The sequence below is a fragment of the Ambystoma mexicanum genome, chromosome 13 (assembly GCF_040938575.1).
Source record: "Ambystoma mexicanum isolate Mex_15411 chromosome 13, UKY_AmexF1_1, whole genome shotgun sequence".
Taxonomy (NCBI): domain Eukaryota; kingdom Metazoa; phylum Chordata; class Amphibia; order Caudata; family Ambystomatidae; genus Ambystoma; species Ambystoma mexicanum.
Genome location: NC_090938.1, coordinates 502,559,686 through 502,576,100, shown reverse-complemented (window position 1 = coordinate 502,576,100; position 16,415 = coordinate 502,559,686). Strand labels below are relative to the sequence as shown.

At 47.8% G+C, this 16,415-nt stretch overlaps 1 protein-coding gene across 1 annotated transcript in view; it reads left to right on the top strand.

Moving 5' to 3' along the window:
- The window catches only part of MYO1D (myosin ID), a 780,763-nt gene that overhangs the window by 248,043 nt on the left and 516,305 nt on the right, over window positions 1–16,415 (top strand). The window contains exons 2-4 of the mRNA XM_069634169.1: window positions 3,310–3,518; window positions 4,397–4,490; window positions 4,717–4,882. Coding sequence (XP_069490270.1) covers window positions 3,310–3,518; window positions 4,397–4,490; window positions 4,717–4,882 — 469 coding nt within the window. The remainder of the gene's footprint in view (window positions 1–3,309; window positions 3,519–4,396; window positions 4,491–4,716; window positions 4,883–16,415) is intronic.

Sequence of the window (16,415 nt, the reverse complement as noted above, 5' to 3'; positions counted from 1 at the left end):
CGCCCGCGAGGGCAGCATTGCCTTTCATGCGGCTCTGGCACTGGTGTGTAAAGCACAATGCTCGCTACATGTACAACTGATTCCTTTCAGTTGTACATGTAGTGAGCATTGTGCATTACACATCAGTGCCAAAGCCGCGGTAAACGGCAATGCTGCCGTCGCGGACGCTTTTTTTTTCTATCTTTTTTCCTGCGCGGTTCATGGGCTTGGGCGGCTGACTCTGGCCGGATCCCGAGATCCGGCTACACATCTGGTGCCGGATCTCGGATCCGCCGAGAGCGGGCCCAATGACCAGCACTGGTCCTGGGGATACAGGTGAATACGTTTGGCCGGAGTTGGATGTTCTCCAATGACTACATTCACTTGAGGGGAAGAAGGACTTGGCTTAATGACGATTACTATCTGCAATGGGACAAGGACAGCGCCTCAATTTTTAGTGTTGTCTTCGAGACGGATGGCAGAGCTCTCAAGTTTACCCTTTTCCACGTGTGCGAGAAAGCCATCCAGTCCCGCTTTGTTTTCTTGGGATTCTCCTATTTGTATCACTGAACTTCAAAAGTAAAAGACAAAACTACAAGTCCCAGAATTCCCCAAAACAGTGCATGTTGGCTTTATCCGGCATGGAGGAGACTTGAGATATCTGCCAATGGAACAGACCCTGGTTCATGTGACTCTCGGTATCCCAAGCAACGGGGATAACTTGATGTCTATTCGAATAATCAACGCGGGTGCCCATCTATGGCACTGCACCGTGGGCGTGTCACCCAGTTTTCCAGATTCTCGGTGGACTTGTAGGTTAAACGATAGTCCTCGAATGGCAGCACAGACGACTCCTGAGCTCATAAATCTTGCGCTACACCGCCCTCTGCTGGTTCCAGTGGAAACGGACAGCTGTGCGTTGTCCTGGCCTACTGTAGCCTCATCGCAACCACTTGTGGCTTCCTCGGAAGTAGAGAGCGAAAGACGGCATCATTTACAGTACGGGTCTGCAACCTTTAGCTCGCCAGGTGTTTCAGACTACAACTCTCATTAGAAATGCAAAGCCTAATTAATGGTGAGGGGTCACTATACCATAGAATCAGACGTAGATAAAACTGTCCAGTATGCATCGCCTACAGTCGGGCATACAATGGCACGGCAGGTAAGCACCAGGCACGGTGCCCATCATTCCTTAAGCGCAGACAACACTTCGTCGCCACATATGAACTTCCTTGCCTACCTGGACCCGAACATACAAAATGTTTGACGGATTGTCCGGCAGTAGATTAAGTCTACGAATGGCTAGTTGCATGAATTACCTTAGGCAATCGCGCCCTCTAGCGGCACGACAACGCGAGACAATTCTGCCTGCCACAGCGGTTCACACTCTAACAAATCCCCTTTTGTCTCGGACAGATGGATTTTTGTTATCGGAACCGGGGCTTATCGACTAAAAGTTTATGGGTTGGCTTGTGTTCTCAGACTTTGTTCGTTAACTACGGATAAATACACGAACCCGCCAGTAGAATAGCGAATGCAGACTGTCCTTCTTTAAGTTTATTATCATTTTTTTAATTGGGTTTGTATTGTTTTTGTTTGCATCTGCTATTTCCTTTTTTGTGACTTTTATTACGCTGAATTACAAAATGTCGATCACTTTTGCAGTTAAGAGTGAAGTTTTGAGTGTAACAACAAATAAGTCTTTGAAGATTTTGTGTTATGTTATGATGATTTATACTGTGCATCGCTGCCATTTACATGGTCTCCGGGCGCTCGCGTCGCTCTGGAAGAAAAGTGTCTGGGGTGGGTTAGTGAGGGAAGAGGGATAGGATAGACGTTGTCCTTCTGTTAGTGCTTGCAGAGCCAGGAGAAACTGGCGTCTGTGTGTGTCGGCTTTCTGGGTGTGCTTTGTTGTGTGCACTGGGCTTCTATCCGAAGGGGTGTTTCTTGTTCGCCACTGTGTGGTTTGTGTGATTTTTGTATGTAGTTCTGCTGGCCCTTTTGGGCATGTGTAGTGTGTGAGAGGTATGCAGGTGTGGAAAAGAGCAGGGAGGGTGGTTAGTTGTTTTTTGTTTGCCTATGGGTGTGTGGTTGTTTTGTTGGTTCTTCGATCCGTATTGTCCCATGTCTGCTTTGGTCCCAGAGTATGGTTTGTGCTAGTGCATGTTTTTATGCTTGTCTCTGTGAGTTGAACAGCCAGGATTTCAGTCGTTTTCTGAAAGCTAGGTGATCTTCCGTTGTTCTTATTCATTTTGGTACCGAGTTCCACAGTTTGGCTATCAAATAGGAGAATGAGGTTCCTCTGAATTTCCTTTTCTCTTAGTGTTTTGTTTCTATTTGAATGTCATGGCTCGATCTTGGGTTTCCGCTTGGCTGGTAGTGGTTAATTGTAGCTTGGAGAAATTCGGCTCCATGTCCGTGTAGCAATTTCTGGGGGGGATGCAGAGGGCTTTAAAGTGAAAGTGTTTTATTACGGGTAGCCTGTGTAGACTTCTCAGGGCTGGTGTGATGTGGTTGGTCTCTTCTATTTAGTCTCAGGAGTAGTCTTGCTGCAGAATTTTTGATGCGTTTTATTTTTATTTTGTGAGTCGTTCTGGCATGCCAAGGTAGAGGCTGTTTGCGTAGTCTAGTCTCAATAGTACCAAGCAGAAGATTGCAAGGGTTCTATGTGGGAAGCTGAGGTAGGGGAGTGTCCCTCTTATTCGTCGCAGGAGATGGAAACCTTTTTTTGCTATTACGTTGACTTTTGGTTGACTGACAATGTCTCCTGGGTTCCCCATGCACGATGGCCAACTCAGGTATGTCTGTGTTGTATTGTTTTCTGGAGGGGACATCATCATTTATATTTTTATTAGATTTAGCTTGAGATTGTTTGTCATTCAGGTGTATATGTCCGTGAGGCATTTGTTGAGGGTGTTATTTGGGTCTTGGGCAGAGGTTATTTTGTAGTTGAGTTGGGTATCGTCTGCATAGTTGTAGGCGGTCAGTTCATGGGTTTGAATGAGTTTCATTGGGGGAGGACACGTAGATGCTGAAGAGGAGCGGGGAGAGGCTTGATGCTTGTGGTACGCCGCAGGTGATGTTTTTAGTGTTCGATGTAAATCGAGGTAAACGTGTTCTTTCTGCTCGGTTGGTGAAGAAAGATTTCAGCCATTGTAGCCATTTATGTCAATATTAATGATACAAATGACAGATTATTTTGCCCAACTGGAAAATTATTTTGATTCTCTGCAGCAGGAACATTCACAGACTGAGCAATTGCACAGACCCATAAATATGCTACCACTGTGGTCTTTTCCTGACTTTGGTCTTTCTTGGTCTTCCTCACAGGTTTGAGAAGGGGCGGATCTACACCTTCATCGGCGAAGTGGTAGTTTCTGTCAACCCCTACAAGACCCTGAACATCTATGACCGGGAGACCATCGAGCAGTACAAGGGCCGTGAGCTGTATGAGCGCCCACCACACCTCTTCGCCATCGCCGATGCCGCATACAAGGCCATGAAGAGGCGGTGCCAGGACACCTGTATCGTCATCTCAGGTCGTGTGGGTGGGGCAGGCCATCTGTGTCTAATTTAAGTAGTTCAGGGTGTTTACACGGTCCAGGGGTGAGAAGCTCCCAATCCAAAATAACCAAATCGCCCACCTTGTAGCTCAAGAGACTCCAAATTTAGAAACTCGTCTTCACATAGAGAGAAGACATCCAGAGTTGGAGGCTCGTCTCCTCACAGAAAAACAAACATAGGGCCATGGCTCCAGCCCTTCACGATCCTCTACAGTTAAATAATCCTCCCCCTCATAGTGTGAAACCCCCAGAGGTGGTTGGAGGCTCATCTCCTCCTAGAAAAAGAACCTCTGGAATTTGAGGCTCATCCCTTTCTTAGAAAAAGAGCTTCTGAAAATGGAGGCTCGTCTCCTCACAGAAAAAGATCACATAGAGTTGGAGGCACGCGCCCTTCACGATCCTCTAAAGTGAAATAATCGTCCCCTCATAGAGTGAACGCCGCCAGAGTTGTTTAGGGGCTCATCTCCTTCTAGAACAAGAACCTCTGAGGTTAGAGGCTCCCTTCATCATTGAACAAGAGCCTACACAGGTAGAGATTCCTCGCCTCATAGAACAAGAACCTATAATGTAGGCACTCACCCTCACATGGAACACAATCCCCCACAGTTGAAGGTTCACCTTGTCATTGAACAAGACCCTCCAGGGATAAATGGCTCATCTACTCATACAACAGAACTTTCATGGGTCACATGTTACTCTAGGTCAGGTGCCCAGGCCTTGTTTTAGTCCTATCAGAAAAGGCCCCTCCCTGCCTTACACATGGCTCTGATCTGCCGGGCTTGTGCACATTTATCTTGACATTCCTACAGGGCACTGCAGCAACAACTCATTGGTGTACTTTTCTTTTTTCTTAGGGGAGAGCGGGGCTGGTAAAACAGAGGCCAGCAAGTACATCATGCAATATATTGCCGCCATTACCAACCCCAGCCAGAGGGCGGAGGTGGAGAGGTAAGACGAATGAGAGTGGTATGCTCTTAGCATGATGTGCTAATGTATTGCAACCACGCGCAGAGCTGTCCGGATATATGTTTACCCGGATGTGTGCAACCTAAGATGCAGCGCGCAGTCACGGTTTCCGCTGTGCAGTATCTTTGTGCCCATGGCTTTTTATATAATATCTCGATGGTCTCTTGGCCCCATTAACCTTCCCGCTATTCCTCTGTCTGTGCTGCAGAGTGAAGAACATGCTTCTGAAATCCAACTGCGTGCTAGAGGCCTTTGGGAATGCGAAAACCAACCGCAACGATAACTCCAGCCGCTTCGGCAAATACATGGATATCAACTTCGATTTCAAGGGAGACCCAATCGGAGGCCACATCAGTAACTACTTGCTGGAGAAGGTAAGGTGGTGGGTCTGGGTGGAACACAGACTAAACCGGTTGATGGGGATATTGACCAGAGCCCAGTGTTCCACAAGATATGATATGGGATAATTTGGCATTTATAGCGTGCCTGTACACAAGTGTTTCTAGGCGCGAAAGATGAAGCCACTGAGGTTGTGTGGACCTCAGTTTTCATCTGGTTATGTATCTTGATTTGAGCAGGATAAAGAAATACACATGCGCGTCATTTAGTTTATGAAAAGGGCCATTACGTCTGAAGTAAACCTACACAGACTCCTCACCCCTTGTTCGATTGAAGATCCCGATCCTGCCCAGTCCTCACAGCACAAAGTAACTGGAGCCCATCTTGAGAAGAGTAGAACAGGCTGGATTATGCAGATGAACTCTCAAAAGATCCCAACCTCATCCCAAGAGGAATCATGTCCCCTAAACCACTACAGCCGTCCCCATGAGATTCCTGGCATTCCTCAAGAGCTCCCAGGAAGCCTGGTCCCGGGCTTCGCTCCGAGACGAGCCAATATGCAAAACCCACCCTGTGCCTGTGATTCTTTCCAGCTTTCCTGCCTAGGGAATGTGTCCATTCGGGGCTTAGGTGGGGCAAGCAAAAGGGCATTTGGCCTCCTGTTCTCTTGTAGCGTGGGTTCAAAACATCCAGTTTTAAAAGTCTGGCCACCACCTGAGGCAGAGACATAACTGCATCATTACACAAAAGAGGGCCAGCCTGTTACTGCACATAGAAGAGCAGGCATCTGGCCCGCCTCCCTCTGTCTAGCCCGTTACTTGCACATCAACAGACTAAGGAACATAGAGTGAGTGCATAGGGAGCTCAGGGTACATTATCTCACTATAGATGGATACATATTACTCTACTTTGACACCTCACTCGCAAGTAAGGCACTGATATTTCTCACTGTGGACTAAAGTAAAGCCTGTTATGACATGAGACGGAACAAACACTTCATTAACCTTTTAACCCCAAGGTGCCAGCCTTTTCCAATTTTCTGGCCTTCATTTGACCACTGCATTCCTTTACCTTCTCTTAACAACATTCACCTGGATACACAATCTATCCTTAACTAGGTTGCCCATAGCTCAGGCTTGGCAGTCCCAGAATTAACATTCTGGAGTGGGGCCTGGGGTTCAACATACTGCGATGCCTGGCATAAAAGCCACCAACTTCCAGGAGTGCCCTAGCACACAGTCATGATCCATCATTACATTGTGACTGACTCACAATTCTCCAAGCCTGCCTTGGTAGCAAAACCCAATGATCACAACCCTTTAGGACCTATCCTCTCTTCTGCAGAACAATGGTCCGCCCAGCAGGACTGGCAGGCACCCACGTTATCACCAAATCTAATGTGTGTGTTAAAATACTTTTATTTGAAAGTCTGTATTTTGTTTGTACGCTTTCAGATGAATCAACCAATTTGATATATATATATACTGTAGGTGTGGGGCAATAGGGGGTGTCTGAGTGGGTTTTGGAGGGTGGGAGCATGGGGTAGGGAGGGATGCATGCGGCACCCCTCCATTCCAAAATAATGATCGAAATCAGGTCAACCAAAAGTGCACCAACAAAATGCAAACTTTCCAATGAAAGTCTTTCAAAACACATAGAAGCCCAGAACACATCCTCCCCCATGCACCACTCCCTCCATGTGTTCATAGCATCTGTGTCCCATTTTCCCGTCCTATCATCCCTGTGCTAAAAGTTACCGTCTGAATGCCCCTGGCAGGGGCGCACACTGCCACTCCGCAGACGAGCCTAGGCCCTCTAAAACTACTAAGGCAGTGATTTGGCACAGTATACCAGCATGTTCACATCACACGTCACTATTGAAGTGCTTTTTTAGAGACATTAACAACCCATGTTGTATCTATCCATTTAAGAATTAATTAAATATCATGGCCCCCATCATTTATATTAAGAATCGGCCAAAAATACAGAGTTTAAAAGCCCGAATGTGTGATTTGGCCGAATTGCGGCCGCTCAGAATTTTCGAAAAGTTCGACCAAATCACGCATTTGGTGCTGGCAGGTGTGGGGGTGTCCCCCGAACCCTGGCTCACTATATTGTGAGCAAGGGTTATGGGGGTTTCCCCCCGAAGCCGATCACCACAGTAACCTCACCGGAGGAGAGGTGATGCATGTGGATGACCATCTGTTGAGCGATACTGCTCTACGCCATTAATATGGCCCATTACAGCCCCGTATCCACCGCACAGTCTACTTGCATTCTTGCATGCATGCACAGCATGGTAGAGGTGATGCATGTGGATGACCATCTGTTGAGCGATACTGCTCTACACCATTAATATGGCCCATTACAGCCCCGTATCCACCGCACAGTCTACCTGCATTCTTGCATGCATGCACAGCATGGTAGAGTGTATGGAATCATGGCTAGGTCCAAGTAGCTGCACTTTGTTTGGTCCAAGTAGTTGCACTTCACTTGACCAATCAAGGTTTGCACGCAGCAGACACGCGGTATGGTTTTGAGGGTAAGGTGATTCGTTTTTATAACACTGCTGCCCCATGGATGAATGGGACCGAGCTCTGCCGCTCCTCTTAAGGTGTCAGAGACGCACTGGTAGTTGGCAAAGAGGCGGCACCTTTCGGCCCATCCACACACTTGTTTTACAGGGGCCGGCAGGGAGGTCATCCTAAGCACCCCCGTGCCACACACTGGTAGACATCCAAGATCCAATGATGTCAGGAACCCTTTGAGTAGAGGGCATGCTGTGGAGGGCAGGTAGCTTTGGTGAGGGAAATGGCCAAATGATGAGTCTTTGATGGACTGTTGGATGTGCCACTGATGGCAATTATTTCGTTGTGCTGATAGGAACCCATTGTTGTACTAATCGGAATTGTTGTGTCGTTGATGAGTGTAATGGGACGCGGGGACTACAGGCTTTGTTGTTTCCAAGAGTTTCATTGCAATATATGTATTCCTTGACCTAGAAATTGGGAATCTACACAGTTATGAAGACTTTGTCTGTCGAAACATTAATTGGTGTTCTAGGGCTGTTCTGCCAGAAACGAGACTGCGGGTAAGCTTACATTTAGAGGTTGACGTAATCTATGTCCGCAAGCACCAGAGGAGGAAACGCAAGTGACTGCGTCACGAAAGGTGGGAAACAAAGACTAAAAGGAAATGGCGACAAAAACAGGTCTCCTGCCACAAAGCGCCTGCATGTGCGGTCCACGGAGGGAATACGCACTTCTAACATTAGCAGAGAACTCTTGCTGCCCTCTACTGGATGTTTTAAGTGATGCAGCGGAGACCACGTGATAGTGCCTGTATCACCCACAAGGCATCGCGCTATTGGGTGAAATTCTTGCAGATCTTCGGGGCCATCTTGCAGTGATGAATTAAGGAGCCGTTTCGCTTGCGTTTCCTACTATAATGTGGGTGTTTCCTGCATGACCGACACCATGTAACAGCTTATTTATCTCAATATGTCAATCTAGCAAAATGGTTTTAAGAGCACGTCATTTTGCTTCTCTGTGAAAAAAAACTATACCAGTGAGAGAGGAGTGGTGCCTAAGCCAATCCCCTCATGACGCCTGTGTCACTAAAATCTAAACTTTGTACACCAATAATCTCCAGAAGTAGTGCTTTATAAGTGCAGATGATTTTCTTTTTTCAAATGATTGTTTTGTGGCACACACCTTATCCCCTACAGTCCACAATAGTTATCTAGACACTGTAATCTAGTTTGAGCTATCACAAAAGGAATACGTCCTATATCACTCCACTCTTTTTTTTTTGCATTAAGTAAACCTTCATTGGAGAACGCCCAGACTTCCAAAACCACCCACTTCTGGTTGTTTTTAAAAATCAAACAAGACCAGAAGTTCCACACAGAGCTATAGTTCTCTTGTTTTGCTAATTTTGCAGACAGAACCTTGCCATTTTCTCTAACCTCAAACCATTCTTGATGTGTTTTAACATTGCACTGTTTTTTTGTTTCTTGAAAAAGGAGCAGGACATCAACAACAGTGTTTGCGTGTTTGTTTGCATATGTATCTCTCGATTAACAAGCCACAAAAAGACAATTAGTGTTAAGTAATATTTGATCTATCTATATATATATATAAAAGTGAAAATGGTTTGTGGGTTTCTCATACAATTCCACACTGTTCTACCAATCTGCACCAAATTTTGCATAGTGATATTTTAGGACCCCCTGGATATTTCTGGCTACATGATATTTGGTCACCCCACCCTTCCCCCTGGATTTCAGTCCCTTCACACACAAGACGGTTGCCTGAAATTGGCAAAACACCAATGTGGTCATAGAAGGACCAGCCTCAACACGAGGAACAAACCATGTTTCAAGGCCCAAGGTGCGTGGTTTCCGAGATATTTTCACTGCAATACACCGCAACGACCTGCACTATGCCATGCTGAGGCGACCGGTGGGGAGAGAGCACAGAAGGTCCCAGTAGGCAGCAGCACACCAACTCTTGCCTCCCCCCAGCGTCTGCTCCGGGGTATCTCAGCCAGCCCCACAGGCCCATTATCAGTGCAGTTTACTTCAGAGTGCAAAGCTCATCAAGCAATAAGCGAATCGGAACAGCAACCTGATTTTCGCAATTGATGAGTGTTATGTCAGTCTACAGAATCGGTTTGGAGAACAGGTACTTTTTGCTAGTATATACTTCATAATAAAAGGTCAGATGTATGTTTGTCCAAATCAGTCATGCGCCCGCTTCGCCTGTTGCCACCGCTAGAGGGGGATGTTGCCTTACGGATACAATAATAAGACTCCGCCCGTTCGCACCACTAGAGGGAGCTGTTGCCCTATGCATACAATAATAAGACTTGAAGTTCATCTTCCAGGTGAACAAAATATGTATTACAACAATGATAACCTAGGGATACCACTATAACCACATACTTCAAGTTGCATACGCTAAGAAAATATGTACATTTTTTAAAAACATATGAAGAGAAATTAATTGGATTAAGGAGTATTTCTCCAATAAAATAACATTTTCCCTCCCTTACAGAGGGCCTTCTATAAATATAATGTAATTTAACATCCTGGTGTAGGTGAGTGTGCTGACCCCACTGTAGTGACCTATTTTGGGCCTTTAAAATAGTAATTTTGCCTCCCCCAACTCTGCGTGAGCACCGGTCACTCCCGGTCCATTCCCTCCCTTCTGCCCGCCTCCCATCCCTCCCACCCACCCTGATTGGCTAACAGTGCAGCCGGCCCATCTCCCCACACCCCCCCCGATTGGTGTTTCTCGCAGCTTCCCCTTGACCCGGTACACCTCTTTATCGAGACTCCCAGGGCAGCCCCCTGACCCTACAGCCCCCTTGGCGAAGGATCCCGAGGCAAATAACAACTCCTAAAGTAGCAGCTCCAGGAAGTGTCTGCAGGTGTCAACAGGGGAAGCTGGCAGACAACCAACCAACCACCCAGGTGACCGCCCCCACTCTCCCCACCTGTGATTACCCCAAGCAGCCCCAGGCAGTATCTGCAAGAGCTAGACGAGAACCACACTGCCGTCAACCAGCATCAACTACCTAGAAATCCCATATTTAGGTGTGTTCAGATCTGCCATCTGCGGAACGTAGGCCTCTCCCCCACTAGCTAGGAGTCCCGAATCTGGGTGTGTTTAGATCTGCCATTTTGTGAAACATAGGTCCATTTCCCACTACCTAGGAGTCTCAAATATGACTGTTTTTTATATCTGCCATTCCATGATACATATGTCTCTCCCACTGTCTATGAACCTCTAGTTCAGTTGTGTTGTTCTCACGTCTGCCATGCTGTGAAGTCTAGGCCCTCTCCAACTGTCTAAACATCTCCAACCTAGGTGCGGTCTGATTACCGTCTACCAACCCGTGGGGCTTAGGTATCCCTAACTCTAAAAGCATTATCTCTCCATAAACCACTCTATGAAACCTAAGCTTTCCAGTGAAACCCGCCCGACTGCCCCGAGCAGGTACCATACACCAAGTAAGTACACATATCTAGCGCTATATCCCAGTTGGAGGCGCACCTCTCCTGAGACACATAATCTGGCATTCCCGTCCCACTAGACCGATACTGTGCCATACGCTGGTCAAAGCAGAGCAGCACGCTGGCGCACAGGTAGGCCTGATGTGACCCACCACATACAAACTCAACCACCACCATCACACAGCCCATCTCCCCATCCCAGCACATCCTCAACCTGCAACTCTTTCACCTCACCTACCCCCCCCCTGCTAAACCACCCCTCATTCCGACTCGCTACCCCCCACGTAGATCCCACTCAGCTCAATTAAGAGCAGCAAGATGGAGAGAGGGAGCAGAGAACATTGTTCCCCGGAGCATACTGGACTGCACAGTGAGCCATATAAAACACCTGTCACACACCACCCCCTCCACCAACCACTCACCTGAACAAGACCACTTCCGAACAACATAGCCCCTCCAACTCACGCTTCCCCAGTTTCAGCGCAGCAAGAGCAGCTCTGGCAAAAATCCCAAGCTCCACAGCCCCTCATATGCTCATCCACACCCCTTGGGCTGTCCAAAAGCCAAGGAAAGGCCCGGACCAAGGGCACCTTATGCCCCTCCTAGCATCACCCACTCTCAAGCCCAGATCGCAAACACTGCCACCACACTATAGGACCCAAACCTCCCCACCCACACCCAACCCGGTCCTAGCCCTATTCCCTCCATCTCCCATTCCTGCTGCTCTACTCTCTCCACATTGCACCTCCCCCTCACCCTGTTCCACCCACCTCTCTGCCCCCCCAACTCCAGCTCCCCTACAACTCACAACCCTACCAGCCTATCATCTACAAGGACACCCCACTAACTATCCTGCGTACTCATCAATGCCTGGTCAGTCTCCATAAATAAATTCCACATCTCTGACCTCGTCACAGAAGAAAACCCAGACATCTGTTTCATTACTGAGACCTGGTTCACTGACGACTGCGAGTCCATCGCGCACAAGGCCTTCCCACCTGGCTACAACCTTACCGTCCAGAACAGATCGCGAAGGGGCAGAGGACTTGCGATACAATTATGGACTATGGACACTGCAACCAACACCACAAACTACAAATCCCTCTTAGTAAAACTGTGACTTGCGATACAATTATGGACACTGCAACCAACACCACAGACTACAAATCCCTCTTAGTAAAACTGCAACTCTCTCCCTCTAACTTGCGCAACTTCCTACTCATCTACAGACCCCCCGGCTACAACAGAAACTTTGCAGACACACTTGCTGAAGCGCTGGCCACCAACCTTATCCTACATCCAACACTTACCATTTTAGGGCACTTCAACATATCCTTTGACTCACCCTGAAACCCTATGACGCGATCACTCACAGACAATCTAGAATCACTCAACCTGACACAATACATCTCCACACGCACCCACACAGGAGGTCACACCCCCAATGCGATATTCAGCACTACAAACATATCTTCCCAGCCCCCCTTGCCTCATCATGGACTGATCACTCAGCAATTTGCTTCTCCATATCAATGAGCACAGTGGCTGGCGATCAAGGCCACCCATGACCACCACCAACATCCTTTCCTCTCATTCCACTATGGAATAAAGTTGTAATCAAGCCAGATCTAGCACACTCCCTCCTCAACTCTCTCCCTACACTTTCCATCCAAGAAGGACCTCCAGCGATCGAAACCTTCGACCTCTGGCTTTCAAACGCCCTTACACTCCTCACTCCAACAAAACGGGCCTCTCAGAGATCAGGACCAACACACAGGTGGTTCACCGGCAAACTCAAAATGCTAAAAACCCTCAAGCACCATCTAGAACGGTCTTGGAGAACCAACCCTACAACCCAGAACAAAACCACCCTAGCAAGAACAATCAGAGCACAGAGGCTGGAAATTAGAATAACCAAGAAAACATTCTATGGGAACAGAATCCTAAATGCTCGAACCCTGAGCAAGGAACTGCATAGAATCCTATCCAAATTCAAATCCCCGGCCTGCTCGAGTCCCAAACCTTATGTGACACCTTATCATTACACTTCCACAATTTTGCTATTGCCAGACACTCCTCCATCACCTCTAAATTGGAACACATGCCCCTGCCCACAGACTGACCTTCGTCATCACCCCTCATCGATACAAATCTTCGACTCCTCCCCATTTCACACCAGGAGTTCCACTCACTTGTGGCAGATAGCCGCCCTTCAGGCTCCCCTGAGGACCCCTGTCCACCCACTCTCCTAAAAAAAAAAAATCCTAGCCTCAACCTGTGCAAGTAGCATCGCACGCCGAATCCTCAACCACTCACTCACATCAGGATCCTTCCTGGAAGCCCTAAAAACCTCCTACATCAAACCCATCCTTCAGAAACCAACACTCGACCCACTACTCCCCCAGAACTACCAGACGATCTCCAACACACGCTTCATGGCCAAACTTGTGGACCGCGCAGCATACAAACAGCTTGGCCTATTCACTGAAGCCAACAACCTCCTAGAATCTGCGCTATCGGGCTTCAGGCCGCTCAGAGGAACAGAATCCTCCCTAGTCTCCGTCTGGGATGACCTAAAAAGAACAGCTGACTCAGAAGGCTGCGGTGTACATATCCTCCTGGACCTCTCCACAGCCTTCGATACCATCGAACACACTATCCTACTAGGCAGGCTGCAAACATTAGGAATTAGAAACCCAGCCCTCTCATGGTTCTCCTCTTTCATCTCAAATCGCTCACAGATCATGCACCTGCTCTCGTTCACATCCACCTCACGACCAGCAAGAAAAGGTGCCCCACAAGGAGCATCCCTATCTCCCCTAATCTTCCACCTAAAACCCCTGCCCGCAATCATCCGCTCACACAATCTTACTTGCTACAACTACACAGATGACACCCAGATCATCCTTAAAAACCCCAAATCTCCAGGGTTAACAAGTCCGGACCTATCATCATGCCTCTCGGACATTGACCACTGGATGACGACCAACCACCTCATCCTCAACCCTGGGAAAACTCAAATCCTAGTTTGTGGGAAAACCGCCCTCCTGCCCCAACCGATTCCGTGGCCTCGATCCCTAGGACCAGCAACTTCAGACATGGTAAAAAACCTTGGATGCACATTGGACACAGACTTGTCCCTCACCAAACACACCATTGCTGTATCTAAAACCTGTTTCTTCCATCTACGGATTCTCAGGTGAATTTTCCCTTACCTCGCCTATCCTCTCTGCTTCGCAGCCATGAACTCCATCATCCTGTTTTGCCTAGACAATGCAAACTGCCTCTACCTTGGCGCCCCAGCGTTTCAACTAAGGAAAGTCTAAAGAATCCAAAACGTGGCTGCAAGCATGCTCCTTAATGTACCTCCTGCAGAACACATCAGCCCCACACTAAAAGTCTTCCATTGGCTCTCGACTGGTCGACACACTACCTTTAAAGCCATGGGCATCACCCACTGTGCCATCCACAACACCGGGCCGGAATTCCTTTGGGAAAAAATCTAGCGCTATCAGCCCTCAAGGAGTCTCTGATCTAGCACAGCGTATCGCCTAGTGGTCCCACTTCACAACTCTTCCAGGATGGGCAAATCCCCTACACATTTGCAATATTAAAAATCACCTGAAATTGCCAGCATCCCCCTTAACCCCTCCCCCTCTCTAAACTACATTGCTGAACCCAACATACACCAATTACAGCAAAGATGCCGACAGCATCCGCAGCGGCTCACCTTGGCAAACTATCGCCCCCATGCACAACAGCACTCTGACCTGATTAATACTGCAGGGAAGCCAGCAGCATTCACTGAGGCACACCGCAATAAACCTTACTCCTCGTCCTATTACAGCATGGATAACTGCAGCGTTCGCGTTGGCTGACCTTGACAAACTATAGCCCCATTCACAACAACACTCCCCAATAAATACACCAGGGAAACAGGCAGCAGTCGCTGAGGCACACCGTAATAGACCTCACTTGTCCTTGCTGCTCAGACTTCCGTTCCAGAGAGACCACGAACAATGAGACCATGCCGTCCACAGTGGACAAAGAAAAAAGAATGCTGCAGCCGAACTACATTAAAACATATGGTACGTATATCTTATACCACCTTTGAGGACACATGCCAAAGGCATGGCCAAACATCCATGCACCATAGAATGCAGCTATGGCTATGCCACCCACACGGAAACCCCTGACGTACCTCAACACCTCTTCCACTAGCATACAGCGACTACCAGCGAAAGAAAATTCTGTATAGCTGGGCACACATTGAATCTTCAACAATAGCACTCTATCCCAAACCACCAACACCACCCACCCATGCACCTGACCTTTGGCCTGCTTAATGGAGCCTAGCCAGCCACCTCAATCCTAAACTGACAAAAAAACACACATGCGTCTCTTAATCTAAACCCTGAGAACCTCAACCACATTAACTGCGGTCATTGAGGGCGTTACAGCCACAAAGCACATTGAGGCCATACAAATGGAGAAAGAGCGCTATATAAATAACCGAATACAATACATTGTCACGCCTCCACAATGTCTCTATTAACACTCTCAAAATGTCTTTCTTCATGCACTTTGGCCCGTGTACACTAGTATTATATATTAAAAAAAAAGAGAGGGGCATTTGTGCAAGGCCACCTGCGCTTAGCTTTACCCTTTGAACTAAATACTCTCCTTCATGAAGTGGAAATACGTGCACGCGTGCAGGTGATGTAACGCACTCATAACTTGTAGCAGCAGCATTTCCTCCCAAGGGCCGCTAATGCCCTGGCGTGGTGCCTGCTGGCTGCTGCTACCGAGCAGCTTGCATGTCCTCTGCCCACACACAGCTTACTGCAAGCCAAGCATGAATGCAGTCACCCACAAAACATGTAGGGGGCCTCCAATCCTGCAACTCGCTGTACATACTCGGTGTCCCTTTTTCCGTATTGACGAACGGCACGCTCTGCCCCTGATATCCAAGATATGACCCCACATGACGCTCTAGCACCTCACCACAATTCTGACTTGCATTGTCACTGTTATTCTGCAGCTCAAAGTGACACACATTGCTGCTCTGCTTGCTATTGGTATGTGTGACGAGTGCAACTGACTTGGGTGGGCATTGCCAGTTAATGGCCGGTGTAGGCCGTACCCACACTCAGTGGAGGTGGTGGGCAGGGGTTGACTGGGAACCAAACGTGACCATGGACATGTTTTTAAAAGTGGCTCCACATTACACCATTTGAGCAAAAAAGGTTTGGTGGGTCCTCCCACCAGAACATTTGGAAAAAGTGGTCCAAAGAGTGAGTTTTGAAGCACATTTTTACCTAATATAGGATTTTTTTTAAAAAAAGTTCAACATAACAAACAAAAGCCCTATAACATGTGTGAATAGTGAGGAGCAACATACTGGAAGCATTATAACAAAATGATTTGCTTCACATGGATGTAGTGAGATGGAAGGAAGGGATTGCGTGAATGGGAGAAAGGAGGACAAGCAGAAAATGGAGCACCCACACAAGAGGCCCACGAAGCAAAGACCCACTGGGAAACCTCCA